The sequence below is a fragment of the Macrosteles quadrilineatus genome, unplaced genomic scaffold (assembly GCF_028750875.1).
Source record: "Macrosteles quadrilineatus isolate MER2022 unplaced genomic scaffold, UCM_ALF_1.0 Scaffold_1__1_contigs__length_201487025, whole genome shotgun sequence".
Lineage (NCBI taxonomy): Eukaryota > Metazoa > Arthropoda > Insecta > Hemiptera > Cicadellidae > Macrosteles > Macrosteles quadrilineatus.
Genome location: NW_026542594.1, coordinates 170,415,517 through 170,436,335, shown reverse-complemented (window position 1 = coordinate 170,436,335; position 20,819 = coordinate 170,415,517). Strand labels below are relative to the sequence as shown.

General features: G+C 34.7%; 1 protein-coding gene across 1 annotated transcript; it reads left to right on the top strand.

The window, feature by feature from the left end:
- Positions 1-5,021: 5,021 nt before the first annotated feature.
- LOC128983177 (protein Skeletor, isoforms B/C) lies at positions 5,022-20,819 on the top strand. The gene is made up of 14 exons (XM_054402363.1): positions 5,022-5,153; positions 8,615-8,828; positions 9,427-9,535; positions 10,032-10,197; positions 12,456-12,528; positions 13,036-13,210; positions 13,709-13,814; positions 14,981-15,117; positions 17,897-18,032; positions 18,262-18,451; positions 19,051-19,151; positions 19,345-19,599; positions 20,115-20,222; positions 20,577-20,819. Exons 1-14 carry the CDS (start codon positions 5,102-5,104, stop codon positions 20,777-20,779), a joined length of 2,025 nt encoding a protein of 674 aa, XP_054258338.1. The 5' UTR covers positions 5,022-5,101; the 3' UTR covers positions 20,780-20,819.

Genomic DNA, 20,819 nt, shown 5'->3' with positions numbered 1-20,819 from the left:
AGATTTACTTGGTTGGGACACAGAGACTGAGGCCCTGAATTTTCTGCAGTGGTCTACAGGGATGTTTGTCGCATGTGTGCCTCACTTGGTCTTTGGATATGATCATTAGTGACTCATATGATAGTTGGCAAAACTGTTTTTTACTTTGCTTCATCACTGGCCCCAAGGTCTGTTGGTCTGTGTGATGTATACCTCGGGCTGTGATAATGTCCGCAACATCACAAATATGTGGTGATCGTAACGTGTTAATGGACGCCTCTAAAATTATGTTACATTAGCTTATAATCCTAGAAAATTTTATAAAGTGTGTTTCTTTAGTATAATAATTATGTTGAAATACAATTAATTGTATATTCAACTTTTTCTGCCCTTTATTTATATTCAGTAGGCTGCCACATTATTGTTTTTGAAACATCACAGTTTATTTGACAAAAATGGAAGCACAACAGAGAAATTAGCCTCAAGGTCAAGCTATCCATACTTTCACTGATAAATGAGGCATCTGTCTGCTGTGCTATATAACCTTTTGATAGGCCAATTACAGAAGAGAATTATTAAAATTTGCCTACTACATTTTGCTATAAGCAGGAAGCAAATAATAAGAAAATATATTTTTAGTTATATGATCAATAGAATTGGTTATACAGTACATATTTGAATATTGTACTCTATTAAAATTTATGCTTCTAGCCTAATGACGGCCATTTTTTTGTCCTAGAATAGTCAGCTGTTTTTTTTTTATTGTTTGAAACAGGAATAGGACTAACTTGTTATTATAATTGAGTTTTTTTATGATCCAGACTAGAGAAAATTATCATAGTTAACAACAAAGCTACACAGATCATCTCACTTCATTTAACTATACGCTGCATTCATGTTCCGCTTGAAATGGCTTAAGATAGCATTTCCAGTACTGCTATTCAGCTCATAAGGTACTAATTATAAAGAAGCATTACTATGGCAATAAAGTGATGATTAGCCACTAAATTAAGTTTCAGCAGCCATACCGTTAGTTCAATTCTTTTAGACAGGGCAAAGCACACTTACATGCATATTAGAAGCTGAATAATGATGAAGGGTACGTGAGATGATCTGTGTAGCCGATTAGCTGTTCTTAGCCAGAACCGTTGTTTATGTATTAAAAGCCCAATGATCAAGGGCAGCTGGGTCCAGTTTCGAACTATTAAAAGCTAATTATTATCTTTCTATTAACTATTTTACTATTGATTGAACTATTTTGATTGCTAAACGAGCACTATAACCCCTCAGTTACAGCGAACTAGGTTGTTACAATCATATCATTGAATCATGGAAACAACTAGTTTTTTATGTATATGTACGTAGGCGAGAGGCCGACTAACAGTTGCTAAAGACAGGAAACGGAAAACCAAGTATCCGTTTGAGACATTGAGTGTGAGTGTGCGTGCGTGTGTGTGGAGGTGTCAAGGTCCGAGTATGACGTCAGGTCGCGTCGGAAAACGGGACTTACGTCATCACATCTAGACAACACAATACAGTCATAATCACACATTGATGGATACAACAGGCTGCACTGAACTAGAAACTAACAAGTTAGATTTTTTTTTAATTGAGGGACCATATTTTTTTAGTTGTGTACCAACTTACAATGTATATAAATCAAACATAATACCCACCTACGACTCACGAGAGCAAGAAGTTTTTTTCTGCACATTAATGTGCACGGTGCTTGAACTCTGTTTCGTGTAACAACCTCATAGTTGCCAGTCAAAGAACGCAGGCATCGCCTAAGTATTTCACTTTTCAGATGAAGTGGGTTAGTGGGTTTCACGTTAAACCAGGATTTATATATTCATGTCTAAAATTGGGAAAATAGAAAATATTCAAGCTTTCTTGGCCTCTATAGAATCCAGAAACTAGACGAGCTTACCATTTAAGAAATAACGTCACTTTATTTATCCTCTCTAAAGTTTAGCTATATACTAGTAAATTGTCCTATTAGTGCAGCTATAATGCCCGGTAATCGTCATCCTAAGATAATATCGATACCGGTATAGAAACGTTAACCTTTTATTTTGTGGTCTCTAAAAGACTAAAACGGTACATTTTGATTCATTGTTAATTTTCCAATGTTGGTTATTAATAGGCCTACTAAGAAATAACTAAACACTATATGGTAGTTAAATCCTTTATGCATAAAAGCCAGTGCAGTGGCAGTAGGTATCTCTCTCCCACGCTTCCCATATTGCCACTACTCCATCTAATAAAACGCTGATCTAAAGTAGGGCAATAAGTTGTTTTTTTTATTTAATTTTTAATAAAGCTTTTTGGATAAACTCCCAACTAAGCCACTGGAAATTTCTAAGTCAGCAGGTTAGCTGCTGAGAGGTCATTTTTCATTGTGTGATGTGGTCAAAATACTCGATAGATTGGAATTCAGCGTGACGCCCCCTCCTACCGCAATTCCAGAGCAATCAAAAGAACACGGTGACTCTGTCGTCTACCGCAAGGTCCATCCAAGGCCTGCAGTGCTACCAACCGACGCAGGGAAAATTCCCTGCCTTGGGGAAAGTGAAAGTACGCAACTTTCTTCATTTAAAAGTGATAGTTTCACGTCGCGACTCCTGAATATTTACTGCAAGCAGGTTATTCTGCGCTCGAACGTTCAAACTAATCATCAAATTTTTGACTGGGGGTTTTACTAGTTTAAAACATGTTGTGGTAAACTTTACTAAATATAGTTTCATCAGAAATTTTGAAAATATCTTTTTAGTATTTTCGTACTAGGTCCAATATGATTTTATAACTCTGTGATTAGTAAAAAACGTAGTATTTTTTCATCCACAATGTTTTGGAAAAGATACAAAATATCCAAGCTATAGGCCTAGCTACACTGTCCAAATATTTTCAAAGAGTGTTTTTTATACAAAAGGAAATCCTTAGAATGCACTTTATAATTTATGATGGAGGACAAACGCATTTTGAATTTATTTTAATTTATAATTAGGTGGTTTATTGGATAATGGCTAATATATATAATTTGACCAAAAGGGAAATTAGCCGTTCAAGGAAATTAACCTTCTTAAATTTTGATTTTTATCGTGAAACACGAAATAAGTTGCACAACTTTTTTTTAATATAGGTGAACTGGAGATTATTTGTTCTCGTGACACTTGAAGCAATGAAAAATGTCGTATTGACTTCCAATGTTAGTATTCGAATATTTATTTAGTGATGTCGATAGCTAAAATAATACAACACAACCATAATTAAATTCACCAACATATACTCATTTTTTCATAACTTTATATCCTCTAATCTATCATTTATGATTTTTGCTTTACTTTTATAATTTTGACAAATGCAAGTCACCGCGCTCCTAAAAATTTGTGAGTGATCACAATGCAGTTGTCACAAAACACTTTGAAAGTTGTATATTTCATTATATAGCCTACTATTTTCTGTGTAACTATAAACTAAGTTGGGGAAAACAGTAATGAAATGAAAAAGTGCTTTTAGTTACAAATAAGTGTACAACAATAACTTCTTAGCACTAAATACAACAATGGACAAAAAACCCGTCTGTTGCGGCTGGTGTACCTGGTTAGCACTTGTACAACAATTGACTAACGTAAACTGTTCTCATAAACCAGATTTAAAAAAAATAATGAAACGATTCATTTTTTGACAATAGACATATTTCTAAAACGGATAAATTAAAAAGAATAATAATGAAAATATAAGTAAACTTTCCTTTTTTAGAAACAGAACAATAGCCTACTCTCCATACAATCTAGGAAAAACAGTAAATACGCTTATTAAATGCACCACACTTGCGTTGGCAAGTTTACTTTAGCTAAACTTTACGAAAAAAAGCATGAAATTTAGAAAACCTGCACCTACTATAAAAATTTTGCCTGTATAAAGTGCAAATCAAATCAAATCAAATCCATTTATTGCCATCAAGATTATAGATACATGTATAGCAACGTCATACAATTTCATCACAGTATATCCATTAACCTACTTAATATGTTCTACAAATTCTTTGACCTTATACACACATAAATCACACAAAATCTTTCTAATAGTAAATTTAAATTGTCGTATTTCAAGACATTTAATGTGAGCAGGTAACATATTATACAATCTTTTGCCAAATTCACTAAAGTTATTGATTGTGGTCATAAAATTACATTGGTTTGGACGGAGAAAAGTGTTTTGTCTGGTAAAATGGTTGTGAACTGAATCATTTGTAGGGAAATCTCTAATATTATTTTTAACATACAGTAAGCAATCTAAAATGTACAGAGAAGTGACAGTTAAAATTCCAAGTTTCTTGAATAATGGCTTACAATGTGTTTCACTGTCAACATTGAATATTGCCCTAACAGCTTTCTTTTGCAACAGTTTCAGCTTTTTAATACTACCAGAATGGCCCCACACAACAATACTATAAGACAAATGACTTTGAATGTGAGCAAAATAAATGGATTTCAACACATCTATACTAACAAAAGGTCTAAGTTTTCTAATCATAAATGTACCCTTGGCAACTTTTTTACAAACCCTGACCACGTAGGGCCGGAGACTTGAATGAGAGGTTGTACAGATTCTCTCTCTACAGCACAGGTACATCGTTCTCGTTGTACTGTTTTATGAACTTTTTCCTTATCGGCATCTTTCACCAAGAATAAAATAATCAAATGTACCTGTGTATGTTACAACTTTTTATTCGTAAAAACACATCATGTATTGTAGATAAGTAACAACAATCATCAACGAACTTCAACAATAATTAATTATTAATGGTTAGAACAAATACGACCTTCAAAATATAACCTATACATTTTGTAGCTACGTTTGTTTGTAGGTTAATTATTCGAGTATTAACCTATCTAACACAAATTACAATCTTCTGCAGCCAATTCTAACACGATACGGACACGGTCCACTGTGCAGGGAAAGTAAGGGATATTTCTTGTGCCAGACGAACAGAAATCACTTCACTTTCCACTTCTTCTCACTCAGTTTCAGTTTCTTTCTTGCGTTGGGTTCGTGACGTTAGGATTTCAGCTGATGGTGAATCACCGTTTGACAAATTTTCAACGATGTGCTTCAGATGATAGTGTCCAAAATGCTTTTTCACTTAGTTTTTCACGTTTTACTCTATGGTGAGTATGTGTCTTAAACTCCTATAGACTTTGTTTTAAAACTAACTAGGTTAGTTAACAAACAATCTGTTGTTCAACTCTTGTGAAACTAACTTAAGTCATAGGTTATTTATTGTTTACTTGTAAGCTAAATAATATGTCTAAATTCAAGTAGCTTAGGTTTAAGTTGAGGTAAAATTTGAAACTGCAACATTAAAAATTTCTGTCTTTTTATTTTATAATTTTTGTATGATATTTGACTCAACAAGCTACAAACTTACAACATTTTAACTAGTTAAAAAAATAATGTACAAATGGTTTTCACAACAAATAAAATATCCATATCAAATTATATTAGCCTAAGAAAAATAATGTATGCAATTATATTAGCCTTAAGATGAGATTTATGTAGATGTGCTATATGGGCTCATTTGTTAGCAGGGGTTTTAAATCTATTTTTATTTTAATAAATAATTTTAGTTTTACCAAAAATAGAAAATTAAAAAAATCATGATATGCATACCGTATATCCTAATTAACTATTTCATAAGCCTGTTGGGTCATCAAAAACGCCCAACTATAACAATCAACCCCAAATATATTTTATTTATTAATTTATTTTAATAAATTTCAAAACTGTAATTAAAACTTCCAATTTTCTTCTTTTGAACTGAGTAAACCTTTTTTGTATATTCTTCACAAAGGTATTAATGTCAATGTCCTTAGCTTGAGAAGATCCTTTAAAAGTAGCATATCAAATATAAGCTACTCTCTCTCACACATAAAAACAAAGCTAGGTGTTCAGTACTATTCACATGATGATAAGGAGAAGATTTTTACAATATACAGTATTCAATTTGGTTTGACTTATAAAGTAAAAAAATATAAAAATATCAATATTTGTGGTGAACCAGTACACAGTAGAGCCTTTAAAAATAATAAATACAAGCAACCTGCATTACTTCGTGACTTTAAAATCTGTTATATATTTGATAAGGGTGAAAAAGATTATTTAACTTCTTGATCAGCATCGTACGTGTTATCAAATTACCTGAAAATAAAAAAAATATATACGTCTAATAATATATATACACTTATACTGTTGACTCACATGACGGTAAATTACAAACTTTTATATGTATTTACCGTCTTGTGAATCAACAGTATCAGTGTAAATATATTATTACAAGTGTTATTAGACGTATATAGTTTGTTTTTTCAAAGATTATTTTTCATCATATCCCTATCATTTTCATTGCGTGTGCAATCTCTTAAAAATATCTTAGAAAAATTACAAATACTAATGAAACGTTAGTCTAATATGAAAACACAAAATGTAGGTAATGTGTCATATATTTTCTATATATATTTACTATACATTTGAAACAAAATAACATTACAATATTTTACTTGAATCCCTTAAAACCTTAATAAAACATACTATGGAAAACACAAAATCCTATCCCAACACAAAATCTAACCAAAGTCATTTTCTTCTTCACAAAATGTATTCTACAATGTCTCCTTTAAAATTTTAAAATGCCCTAGGATATTTTACCAACTAAATCACATGTTATTGCAAACCTCGATGTCAACCTTGATAAAAAGTCGTATTCAATAATCCCCATGAGAGTCTTATTATCGAGGTTCTGATGTAATACCCATGAAAGACTTGCTATTAAGGTTCTACTGTATTTAGTCTTTCTGCCTCTTCATGCACTCTCGTAATTAAATTTACTAATTCCACAATGTTTTTGTTGAAAGAAACATTTTCAACTTTGTAAAGTAGATTGTTTATAATATTTTTATATTTCTGCTTATTTTTAATTAAAGTAAATTTACTAACCCTTCTCTAGGATTTAGAATAAACCAAACTGACCAGCAGGGTTTAGAACTGGGCGGGTATAGGAAGTAAGGTGTGATATATTTTTGTAAACCAGTTTTCAAGGCCCTTGCTCTACTTGTGTGCAGCATTGCTGGCATTGCCTCTTGTTGTTGGTTTCACTTTGTAACATTTCACGAGCTACTGCACTGCAATGGATACTTTCCTATCTTGAAAGCAGTTAGAAATAACAAGTGCTGCAATTAAAGTCACTATCGAACTGGATTTAGTAACATAATTATTTAGCAAGGTTTTAGTCTATTAAATAATACACATAGTTATCTGAAATATGCATACCTATATATATATTATATAATAAAAATATATAACAATAAATAATAATAATAATATAACAAAACTTTTCCGTGCAAGATTAATAAAAAAAATGTTACAAGTTTAAGGTATAAGTTAATTTGTTTGTATAATGTGGAAACTAAGGTTTTTATCTTGTTAAAACGATTTACAAACATAGCCCACACAATTTGCAAATCATTTAGTTTTTAAGACTATATATATCTCTAGGTCTATTTGCTTACCCCATGACAACCTTTTGTGTAAAATTTCAGCCCAGTAAGATGCTTTACCTGTGGTCTCTAACACAGTATACAGGGGAAGAGTGGTTCTTGTAATCTCTTGTAAGGATGGATACCCTGCTCTATTGATTATAGAAATAAAACTGAATAACTTTTTGATCAGCATCGTACGTGTTATTTATTACCTGAAAAAATATATATATACGTCTAATAACAATTGTAATATTTATACTGTTGACTCACAAGACGGTAAATATATATAAAAGATGGTAAGTGGTGATAGATTTCAATTGGACACTCCAATGATCCATCAGGGTCGCCGGAAGACTGTCCCCCGGAAAACTACCCCCCCAAGCAGGTCCCTACGTCATATTGACGTCAGAGACCGGGGGGGCAGTTTTCCAGTCACGGACACTCAAATTTAGTTGTCAAACAGTTCTAATCTAACCTAACCTAACCAACCAAACTTGCTGTAACATTTCTAAAATCGGTTTTATATTCACCACATGCCTTTTGTATTATCCAACGGAATTACTCGAATTAAAATTAAAATTACATAGCATGATTTGTCTAGGGGGGGTAGTATTCCAGTCGCGAACACGGCTTCCATATTGGTTAGTTAGCAGATTTTGTGACGTCACGTTTCACCTGGGGGGGTAGTTTTCCGGGGGATAGTATTCCGCATCCCCATCCATCAGACCTAATAGGCAAATGTCATCTATTGGGTCTGATGATTGGAATGTCCAATTGAAATTTATTACCAATTACCATCTTTTAAATGTATCTACCGTCTTGTCAGTCAACAGTATAGGCCTAAGTGTAAATATTTTATTAAAGTGATATTAGATGTATACATATTTTTGTTTTTTTTTTTCAGAAAGAAAACCTAATAAAACATACAAAACAGGCTTACACAATCTCTTTTGTTCTTAACTCCATCAATTCAGTATGTCCAATTTAATCTAGAACAAATAGAATCACAGTTGCACTTACAGAAACCTCCTCTCTTTTAAGTCTATTATAGTCCATACATGTAATAACAATGTTAAGGCCCTTTTACATTGCAGGGTTGGTGTGTGGGGAACAGTACAGAGGTAAACACCTCGGAAAGCTGAACTCGTATCACCACCAAGTGTCCGGGGACGTTTACGCTGTTGACGAGTTCACGTTGCTGCTCACCGAGTTCAGCTACGACGGTAATGGACCCGACTCATTCTTCTGGGCAGGAGCTAGCAACAGGCCGGGGCCGCAGGGCTTCATAGTCCCAGATGAGCATGGAAAGTGAGTCAACTAGAAGGATAAAGTTCTTAAGCATTGTGCAATTGTAATCCATAAGCATTGTTGTCCATAATCATTCTCATTGCTAAAATTTCTGGCTAAATAAACATCTTGTCTTAGTCGATAACAAAGATTTTCAAGGCACATCATAGCGAACTCCATTCCAAACGACCTGAGGAAATGCTAATCATAAGTTCAACTTAATCGTACAACTGGTGCCACACGCTAATATAATTATTAGATTATTTGAATTTAATATTTGAGAGTGTAGAACATTTTTAAATGTATAGCGAGTGATTTATCATTCTAATAAATGCATTAATTTCTATTTACGGATTGTGCTTCAAAGTCACAATACCTGTGGTTACCTACTACTCCACCTTGTATGCGGAGTGGTCTGGTTTAGTTGTGGGACTTCGGTACCTGATGTCCCAGGTTCAAATCCAACCAATCACCAATTATATCTAAGTGATAATGCCGCAACCCTAGGTCCAGTCTCAAGTACTGTAATGTGAAAAACCATTCCGGGCTATAGAACCTATGTGTACTAGAAAAAAATTCCTCCTTGTGTAAATAAGTTGACTTTTTCTTAATTTTTCAGGACCAATGTTTTAAGCCGATATTTCAACAAGGACTTCACTCTGACGTTACCAGATCGGAAGAAAATCACTGACATCAAGTGGTTTGCCATTTATGATTTACTAACTCAAGTAAGTAAATTTTATGATATAATTATAAATCATTAATACTCCTAAAAATGAGTATTGGACAAAATAATTAGATAAAATTCTAGATAATAACAGTAATTACACAAAAGAACATGGATTACTGGGATTTTGCTTGTTTTCCGAATACTTTAAACCTTAAACAATACATTTTTATTTGCTCTCTTTATGCAGAACAATATATCTTTTGGCAGGACTGGAAAGGCTATTACCAGTATTAACAATTTACTTCCCCCTAATCCCCTATCACCTTAATTTAATATAGGGAAATCTCTAATAGGCTACCGGTAGGTTACATAAACATTTCTCATCAATAAGTCTTTTTTCCTATCTATTAGTTGGATCTACAACTTTAGATGTGCCCTAAATCAAAAGGGCAATGGTAACATGAGCAAACGGCTGTAGGAGATTAGCAAGATTTGAACCTAAAGCATCCAAGACAGAGCTCTAATCATAAATTGTTCTATGTTTATTTTCCCAGAGTGCTTTTGGAGATGTCTACATTCCAGAAGAGTTTGAACCACCAGCTGTTCAGACTATCTCGTCTTTTGGCAAGAAGTCGCACGGTGTCAGTTCTGGGCCTCTGAGGATCCTGGATGCCAAGACCTTGGTCATACCGGAGTTCACATACAACGGAGCTGGCAAAGGTGAATAACTCTTCCACTTCAGTCTTAAAAATAGTATGATATATGTGTATTGATCATTATCAACTACTTCAACTTTAATATAGTAACATAAAAATAATTTCACACAGATATTTATTGATTTTTTGATATAGCTTCCTTAGGTCTAAGTCTGTTTTTTTGTGTTTTCTTTGATGATAAAATTGGAAACAACAAAAAAAATATATAAATTTATTTGATGCAAAATAGTAGTTTTCATCACTAGGAGATTACGATTAAGTGTCAAAAAGACACTTGTATGATGAACAACTATTTTCACTATAGGCCTACTGTAGAAATAACCCTCTAATCGATAAAAAATTAGACCACATAATTTAAGGTTAAACAAAGTCGTCATCAATGTTTACATTTCTGTTGTTTACAATCATAACTTAAAATGATGAGCAACGTTTTCATAACTATTATAGTGTGCCATAAACAAATTTTGAGGTTAGCAAACCAAAAAATATACCATATTTTTTGTGCGTCTTATTTTAAGTTTCCCAAAAACGATGATTTGGCAGACAATTTAGAGAGCTAATACCAGCTGTTTTCCGGACAGTATAAGAGTGAAAATTTAAAAACGTACGTTTTCATGTCCCTGGCCTTTTACTTCGTAGATACTGGATTTGTAGTTTATTATTATGTATTTTAATATTTTTTGGGACAGGGGCAACATGTTACACACATTTATTTGGTTTTAAATAGGTTCTAGGTATTTTTTTCGTATTTTTAAAGTCTCGAAATTCACGACCATGACGTGTCCCTTGGGTACATTTTCCAACTTTCACGCTGTTTTTAGACTAATTATTTATGCCGAAATATATCAAGCCATATTTTTATGTCATCAATAGTTATTAAACTTACAAAAAAGGAGCATATTATAATTTTAGTGTCATTGCAAACTGACTACCATGACAAAATAAGTCTGTCCCTCGATTTGGCGTCACGACCATTTGGCAAAAATTTTCAACTTTGGAGCACGACAGTGGCAAGCCTGGCGTCGATTGCGTCAGTTCGTTTTAGAGACTAGTTCGGGGTGTACGTCAAGTTTGTTGTGCCGGTCGTTTTGTGTTGAAAGAAGTAGTTACAAGATTAATAAAGGTAATTTTGTGTTTTTTGTAATTTTGGTGTGTCCATGACCATACATAGTCATTTGATGAAGTAGACGTGGGGTTAATTTTTGTTGATATGATATTTATATTGCTACATTAACCTAGGAAGTCCACTTTGTATCCTCGAACATGAGGTGCAGGGCTACCGCCAGAACAGAGCCAAATAACACGTAATGTCACGACCAAAGTTTCACGACCATCGCGGGTTTTTCACGACCAATCCAGCCTTATGGATTATACTGTGTTTGGTCGTGACAATAACTTAAATATCATTGTAAATTGAACAGTTTAGTTCAATTGAAACACATATTTTTACTATAACTAACAGTATAGTTGAAGGATTGTTTACAAAGGTTTAAAATTTTTCAGACAATTCACGACCGTACCGCTTGTCCCTGACCATCACGTTGATGATTTCTATCATAAAAATTTCAAAAATTAAAATATCATCATATTTCAATGTTTTATACACAAAAGAAGACACTTCTATAAAAACATAACGATTTTTCGGGTCTCAGGTAAGTTTTTTCGGAGTTATACAAACTTAAAAAGATTTTATTGGCTTTTTTCAACTTTTTGAGTTTTTTTATTTTTTTCTAGAAAGACCATATATACCAAAAGCTTAGTGAGCTGTTTATTGTATGATGGTCATAAAAGTAAATTAATTAATAGCAAAACATAGTTACAAAAATAATATTAACTATTTTTAAAATTCAGTTTTATGTCCGTGATGGTCGTGACATAATTTAGTGTTTTTCCATCAAAGATGCTCTATTAATAAAAAATCACCAAAGATATTGCGTTACCATGGACATTTTATGAAACTTCAAATGTCAATGAAATTAAAAAAATAAAAAAAGTTTCAAAAAACGGAACAAAAAATTTTAAAAGTGCTTTTCCTGAAAACGTACGTTTTTAAATTTTCACTCATAAATGATATATTACACAACTGTTAGTACAGGAAGTAGCTATGATTAGTAAAAAAGTATAAGCTTTAGAGAAAGATCAAATCAAAATACTCTAAATCCTGCACTGCCTCTACGTTTTCAACTACCTGTTCCAGTTCTAAAATTCCTCCATACCTCAAAAAGCTTATATGTTTCTGAACTTGCATTCGATTTGTTTCAGACACATATTTTTGGGTCGGAGTAGGACCACAGCCATCATCCAAGGGAACCAAAGTTCCTGATGAAAATGGATAGTAAGTCTCAGTATTTTACTTATTCATATTTTTATTGAATTTCTTGTATTTTTAACTTGTGATTTTAATGTTTTGCAGCAATTATAAAATTACCGGTCACTATTTGTAATTAAGATGTTTCCACAAAACTTTTTGAAATACTGAAATTTAAGTTACAGAATAGTCCAACTGTTTAACAGTCTATTAGGAAAGAGCGATTATGGTATCAGTTTATAAATAATAAAAACAAAAACCAAACACAAAGTACAAGTGCCTATACTAAAAAAATAATATTGGAATAACAGGATTCCCTTAATGGGCAAGTGTCCTTACTGAAACAAGAAACAAAAATCTTACACAATACAGATTATGATCTTTCACTTTCGCAAACCTTAGCCTGAAATAGTGTAGAATCTTGTATTCCTTGTGTCACTGGAATCTTTCCAACACTGGAAGGAAAGTCTTCTATCCCAAAAACAAAGAAAAATTTACAACAATTGTTTGGCTAACCTGCTTGTTCTTTGACAGTATGGAGTCCCTGAGATTGTACGCTGGAGAGACAATCACACTAGAGTTACCAGGTGAGCTGACGATCTTTGACATCGACTGGCTCAGTGTCTACAACGTCGAGACCAAAGAGAACTACGGCTCCGTCATCGTCCCTGACAACCCCAATGTTCCTCCTTCCCTCATCAAGATCATTGTGAGTAAAAGTGTTTGTTGGAAAATATCTTGCCTCACGAACATTTCCTCCCCAGAAAAAAGAAACAGAAGTTCTTTTAGTAGTGTCCCAAGCCTGATAACTTTATCCAAAAATAAATTTCAGATTTTTTTTTTTTTGGGATTTTAGTATGAATCAGTATTACTGGCTTGGGATACTGAAGTAGACTCCCACCTATATGGACCAGCTGTAGCCAATACTGTTACAAAATAGAATAGTTGACCAAGCCGCTTGTAGAGAGTGCTACTGAAGTAGACTCCCTCTCTGGGACGCCTTGGGATGAGAATCCTGTCCAGGAGTTGATCTTGTAGGAACAAGTAAAAGTCCTAACCGTCGGAAGTTAATTAATAATTTATACCTGTAAAAGTAACCACAATATTATACTTAACTAAAATTTAAATCCGCATAAATGTCTTGGAAATTTGAAAAATCTATGACTAATATTTACTTCTTTTTATATCTTCTTTATTATTGTTCTAGCCTCACAAGTCGACCTTACCTAACTGTATTCAACTCCACAAGGACTACCAAGTGAGCTGGGAGATATTTGGACCTCAGATTACCATTCAGTTGGCTGGACAAGTTGGTGAGATATATAAAACTCTTTAAAAGTTGTTTGAATAATTGTCTGTTTTGTGATCTAATTTGATGAGTTTTAATGGGTGGTCCCAGCAAAACTGACAGAGAGCACTAACCCCATTTCTGAAATAAAGTACAGCCACCTTCAAGAAGGGAAAGTATGGGAATATAACAGTTGTATAGTCCTCTAAAACGGTGGGTTCCCTTGGGAAACCCTAAACTGGACCTAAGATATAACCCTATAAGATATAAGTGTATATAGAAGTTAAAGTTAAACAAACAACAAGCCTAAAGAATCCACCAATTCCCTCAACTTGATGTTTTGACCTGCTGATCAGTAGTGTAGTGGAGTGAGAGTGCTTTAAAACGGCTTTCCCACTGCTTTTTCCAAAGAACCTATACATATATTGATAGGAGACGCTGTATTCTTTCTACGTCAACGGTGAGTGTTCCTGACTGAAAACACTACGACCACACCATTGCTGCTGACCCTTTATTTCTGGTCTGTCCACAGTCACCTTCTTTTAGGATTTCTAACCCAAAAAACAAAAACAAACAAAAAATAACTGAAATTAATTCTCTTGTCTGATAACATAACTTATTCCAGTCTCTTGTTCAACTTCTACTACCAGATGGGAATCTTTTCTGGAACGCAATCTAATTTATGTATCTTGTTTAAAACCCCATATGTATCTCCTTTCTTGGTTGGTCTAAATATATGTTTCAGTAAATAATTTTCAAAAGTAATAAATACGTTATTTCACTGTATTTTCTACAATACATGCTTCAGCAACATAGATCTGTCTAGTTTTTGACTAACATTAAAAGATTTTTGACTGAGGATGGTGTCTAGCCTTTACAAACAAGGTGCGGCAAAAAAATCGATCGATTTTCTGCAGCGCACTGTTCAGTGACAGGTCGTCTGAGGGTGGTGGGGGTAGTATCATTGGAAAGCCTACCAAGCACCTGTTCTCTGTTGCGGAAAATAGATTGAATTTTTGCCGCAATCTGCATTTCAGTTTGTAAGGACGACTGTGTTTTCTTTATTTATCTTAAAATGTCACTCCAAGTGTTTTACAGTTTGAAGCGTAACCCTTCATGAGTTACCTGTAGCATTAATATGCCATTAAAACTGTTTTAATACCTCCCTAACAATGTTATCTATGTGTGTAGGTGAGGATCACTACCTGGCGTTTGGGCTGAGTGGAGCTCCAGACAAGATACAGATGTTGGGCTCTGATGTTGCCATTGCGTACATCGACGGCTACCGAGGGTTTGCCAACGATTACAACATCACTGCAAACTCTCCAGTAAGTTGGCCCTAGTAAAACAGATACTGTAGAGTATGTGAGGATCTAAGTGAATTACTTGAATGACGGTGCTTACTTACTTGCTTGAAGGCTTCATCTATGACCAGAATCCCGGATAGACTGCGTCAAACTAATTAAAAAACTGAACTGAGGATGGTGGCGAGTTAAAAAAGTGGCACGACATCTAATTCTTCTAACGAGTAGATTTACTTTGAAGTTTGTCCCGCACTGAGGTTTTAAATCCAGCCACAACCATACCTTCTTTGTATGGTCGCCATTTCAATGAAAAGTAATTAAAGTATACTTCTGCCTTCTTCAGGTAGACTGTTGAAGAAATTAGTTTCAGGGATTTGGACAGTCTGTATTGAGGGTTGTCGTGTGGTTTCTAATTGTAGTGTTCCTGGTGTTAACTGATGGATATCCTGTCTTCTTCCTTACATAGAGATGTTCTGGCGTACGCGTATGAGACAGTTGAGGACAAATTGTCCATAAACAGTCAGGATGCCGAGACGTTGAAAGCTAGGCCTGAGTAATGGCAATTAGATGCAGGGCCGGAACAAGGGGGGGGGCAGAGGGGGCGGTTGCCCCGGGCGGCAGGGTTGAGGGGCGGCAAATTTCTGGTTGCAGTAAATTTGTTAAATACAGTTTGTAAAAAGTTTTTAATGAGCCGAACGTCATAAGGAACGTTAATTAAGTAATTTCAAAACTGCATAACGTAATAAACAAACAATAATTTTACAATAGAAATCAATATAAATTGCAACGGAGTAGAAAACACTGAGAGCCCTAATAGCATAGTTAGCAGCACAGAAAAGTTTGTTTATAATTTCAGCTGATCGCCATCCCTGTCAAGGCGCCATGCCGCCCTGCCTCACTGCCGTGGTTCGTTAAATAGAGGTTAGGTTTGCAGGAATTTCGCTAAGTCGAGGTTCAGAACCAGCGTCGATCAATATAGGTCGGGACTTGACCTCATTAAAATGCAGTACAATTAAAGTAGCATGGGCTACAATACTTTACAGTACAGTGTTTACATTGTACAGTAGAACCTAAATTATCCGGCATTCGGGCATAATAAAGGGGAGGGATCTTGAATATTGCGCAATCATGACAATGGCATTGACCTTGGTACAGGTTAAAAACTATAAGTTTAAAATCACAGCTTGTTCTAACCCTCCTAAAACCTAGCCAAACACTGTATTGCGTAGTCATAAATTATGTAAAGAACAAAACAAAACAGTAGAAAGTTTTGTAAGCTACTGCCCGCGATTGATCTGTGCATCACTTTTTAATATTTATTAATATTTATGGTATGTCTTGTTGTTGCCTTTATTGTTAAGTTTTTATCCCTTCAGAGTTTACCGTACCTTTTATACATTGTTCGCTTCTGTAAATTTGCTGTTTTTGCCGCCATAATATGTATTTATTTTGTAGTGTTTCATATTTTTGGGTTTGCTTATATTTAGTCTCTACTTCGTTATTATTTATAGTATTATTGTTCCTGCATGTTAACTAGTTTTTATTGCCACTTGCTGTGATATTATTTATCATATATTTATTTTCTCAACTGTGTTTTGTTAATTGAGTGTAGGTATGGGAGATAGTTGTAATGGTCGCATGTATTATTATGTAATCTTTTTTTGGCTATCTGTAGTATAAATTGCAATGTCAAATGTAAAATGGTGTTTGCCGTATACAAATAAATAAATAAATAGGCCGGTAGTAGCCCTGAGGCTACTTACAGTACAGTACTGATTTATCACAACAGAGGAATGTCAATAATAATCATTAACTATAGCATTGGTGTTGCTAATGCTAGTTGAAACAAATCGTATTGAAAACAATAAATTATTAGATAAGTCATTATAAAAGTGTATAATCATAGCCAACTTAAGGATAGTAAAAATACTCGTAAAAGGAATGTTAAAATAAACGATGTTGTTATTCTTTCTCTTTGGTTTTGTTTTTATATTCTTTCTTAGGTTTTTCTTTATCAAACAAATTTTACAATTCACCATAGTTATCCCATATCGCCCAATCACAGCTTACTAAACATAACGTCGTCATCAGTCCTCAGTGAATGAAATCAGTTCTCAATTGCAACATAGCGCGCGCAGCGACAGCAGACTAAGATGTAAAACGGAGCAGACGAATGTTAGCGCAAGCGATGACGTGACCTTTCCATTTCATTTGATAAAGAAACAGATTTTCCCAAAACAATAATTGGGTGGGGGATTTGTTATATCGAGGGAAAGACGTAGACAATTTGTTATGCAGAGGTTAAATTCGCAATGTAGATGTTCTGACAATGATAAATTTGTTATATTGAGGTGTCTTATTTTAGCCGAAATCACGAAAAATTCGTTAAATCAAGGTCGTTGTTATAGTTTGTTCGTTATGTAGAGGTAAAATATACATTATGTCTTATGGAGAGTTCTAGGGGATTAAAAAAAAATCGTTATGTCAAGGAATTCGTTATATCTACCTATTCCACTTTACCCTCCATTTTTGTTTAATTTGTGAGGGATTTTTTGTTGAAGGGGGGGAGGGGCGGCAAATTTTAGTTTGCCCCCACTCAAAAATTGTCTAGATCCGGCCCTGATTAGATGGATAAGTAAGATGTTGATGTAGATGGATTAGTTTTAGTGATATAGATGTATTGCAATAGTTTCAACACAAGAGAACTCTTTACAAGTTCGGTGGGTGCATTTTATTGTAAACCAAAACCAAGTGCCTCTATTAATAATTTAAATGTATCATAACCAAGTTTATCTTTTTCCAGTGTGTAAAAGTCCTTGGACAGTACAAAGGAGTGTGCAAGGATGATCTTATTGGAGGAATAGACAACAACCAAATGCACACAGCGTCTAGAGAAGATGGCATCAACTATATCACCTACAGGCGAACTCTCATATCTTGTAAGAATGCTAAATTTATGCTGTTACTACTACAGCTGGGACAAAACTAGATAAGTTTTCCCACTCTGTAGAGTCATTTGTATCGTTGCTCTTTAAAACTCTTATTCTCATAAAATATGTCGTTTGTAACATTGTTCAACAAATAATATTCAATTATATTTGCAGTTAGTTTAAAGTTTGCTTTGTTTTTTGAAATCATGAGAAGGAATGTTTTCTATGATATTTTCAGCTGAGTCAGGAGATCGAGAGTTTAAAGAGGAAGGGCCCAGCCAGCTGATTTGGGCAATGGGTCGCTTGGACCACAAAAGTGAGCCAGCCTTCCACGACTTCTACCCAAGAGGAAGCCTTAGTGTTGAGTTGGGCCGCAAGGAACCTTACAACACCTGCTTCTCCTTCACACGAACCTACAAAGAGCTCAGGTAACTTACAAACAAGAAAATATGAAGGCAATAATATGTTTTACATACCTCAGTTGTATAGTCCAACAATTAAGATTTCTAAGTCGCTTACTTGTCAAAAACACAGTTTTGATGCAGTTTAGACTAATTGTATTTTTGACGAGTTGCAAGCTTTGAACATGTTAGGTACTGAGCAATCTTAATCGTTGGACTTTTTGACGGAGGGATGTAAATTCTTCAATTATTGTCTTAACAAAATAGTCAGGGCCAGAAACATGAATTTTGCTAGAAAATACAGTATTGTCAGAGATCAAATTTGTTTGTATCTTAAACACTGTAAACTGTTAAAAATTAGCTCAAACCTTGTCCTCACATCCTCCTATAAATATTTCCAGAATGTGGAAAGAGGCCACCAAATGTTGTTTTATTTATATAGATTGCCAGCTAGGCCTACTAACTTTTGGAAAAAAGTTTCCAAAGCTTTCTAGTTTGTAGGTCTATACCTACACAATTTGAATTTTTCTCTTGAAAAATAGTTGAGCACTACAAAAAATATTTGTCAAAATATTGTGCAGATTTGACAATACGTGTACAACAATGTCCCATGTCCTTTGTTCTAGGGAGCCATGGGAAAGACCCAAGATTATTGATAGAACTTTACGAACGTTCACTGCAACACTCGGGCCTGCTGGTGGGAAGAGGGGATACCAGGGTATCACAGGTACGATTGTTAAGATAAAACTAAAGATAAAGTGGCTGAACTTTGCTCAAGGCAAACGTGTGCTGGCTAACTGTGTGTGTAAAAGCAATTTTCTTTGTGATCCATCTATCCAAAAATGCAAACTATGTTTTCTCCTAGTACTGATAAACATATGGAAACAAAAAAATATAATTTTCACATGTTGTGTGTCCAGGAATGCCTTCTAATGGCCTGGCGTGGTACATCAACGGCCTGCTAGTGCCAGAGATATGGATGAGAAGAGGGTTTACCTATGCTATTCGTATCTACGGAGGCAACAACCCCCACAGTGCAGAGTTCTACAACCCTCTCATCATCACGGATGAGCCACACGGAGGTCTGGAGCGGCTGAGCGAGGTGGCGCAGAGGAAGATACGAGTGCTTGCAGGCGTGCAGTTCACTCTACGAGGGCAGCCACGCCCCACGTCAGGTATGCACTGGCCGATTTGAGGAGGTTTGCAATGGAAAAGAATTGTAGAACATCTATCCCTCTCTAGTTGGGTCTCAAACTGTATTAAAGAAATATTATCAAACAAATACAGATTCATTGTAGGGTTTTACTGCTTTATTTTGTGATAAATACAAGATTGCCTTTGTAGGATGGGCTCAGCATTGAAAAGATGAAGTCAAGGTTGTTGCTTTTGTTAAGAGGTTGGCAGCCTGTTTCAACATTGTTTATGCCCGTCCACATTGGTCTCTGGCCTGCTCATTTTCTATATAAATCTATGTGTTTCCACAAATTTATGGTGTCTTGGTGAAGTTTTATATGGTTTTTACTGTTTTTTATATATATTTTATCATCTTATAACTAAGTTTCGCCGTGTTGCCACTAGGAAACTCGGTTGAGCAACAGAATGACTTTCTCACAAATTGAAATTGAATAAGTTAAATTTAAGATAAGTTAAGTTGAATAAGATAAGTTTTTGAATTCACATTATGTTTTAGCTGGACCTCTGTGCCTGGCACGCCACAAAGGAGTTGATCGAAGATTAGATGATGACTTTCCAACGTTCCGCAAGTTCAACAGGTCATTGTCCTTTACTTGCGAAGAAGGTAATTTTTGTATATCATTCTGACTTATGTGTGTTGTTTTAAACATTGTTTTAACCCATTTACTAGTTTATAAATACGATCACAGAAAACGTACTACTATAACCCAGAATGCCAACCGCATGGTAAAAAGCATTAAGCGTTTTGAGAGAGTTTTGCCTGTCAATCCGTAGGCAGCGCCACCAGCGTTGCCATGCAATAGCATAGCAACGCTGGTGGCGCTGCCTACGGATTGACAGGCAAAGCTCTCTCAAAACACTTAATGCTTTTTACCATGCGGTTAGCATTCTGGGTTATAGTAGTACGTTTTCTGTGATACGATACAAGGAAGTATATTTAATCTATGATCTTCTATAGGGGATCCAGCAATTCTAGAAGTGACGCCTAACTCCTCGTGGCCTGACGTCGTCTACTACAACAGTTACACCCATCACAACATGGGCTGGAAACTACACGTTGTAGACAGCCTTAGTTTGGCATTCACCAGTGATGCCAACACAACCACCATCGCAACAGCTGTGCAGCTAGCTTTATTCTTCCTACTATTTGTATTTAGGTAGCAAACAAATTGTACAATTATTTATTAAAACTTTTTTACAA

Excerpts from the sequence above, each read along its gene's own strand:
- LOC128983177 (XM_054402363.1), top strand. The coding sequence starts at position 5,102 with ATGATAGTGTCCAAAATGCTTTTTCACTTAGTTTTTCACGTTTTACTC. Across the intron at positions 13,211-13,708 it reads CTTCCCTCATCAAGATCATT|CCTCACAAGTCGACCTTACC; the intron begins GTGAGTAAAAGT and ends TTATTGTTCTAG. Across the intron at positions 19,152-19,344 it reads GGGATACCAGGGTATCACAG|GAATGCCTTCTAATGGCCTG; the intron begins GTACGATTGTTA and ends TTGTGTGTCCAG.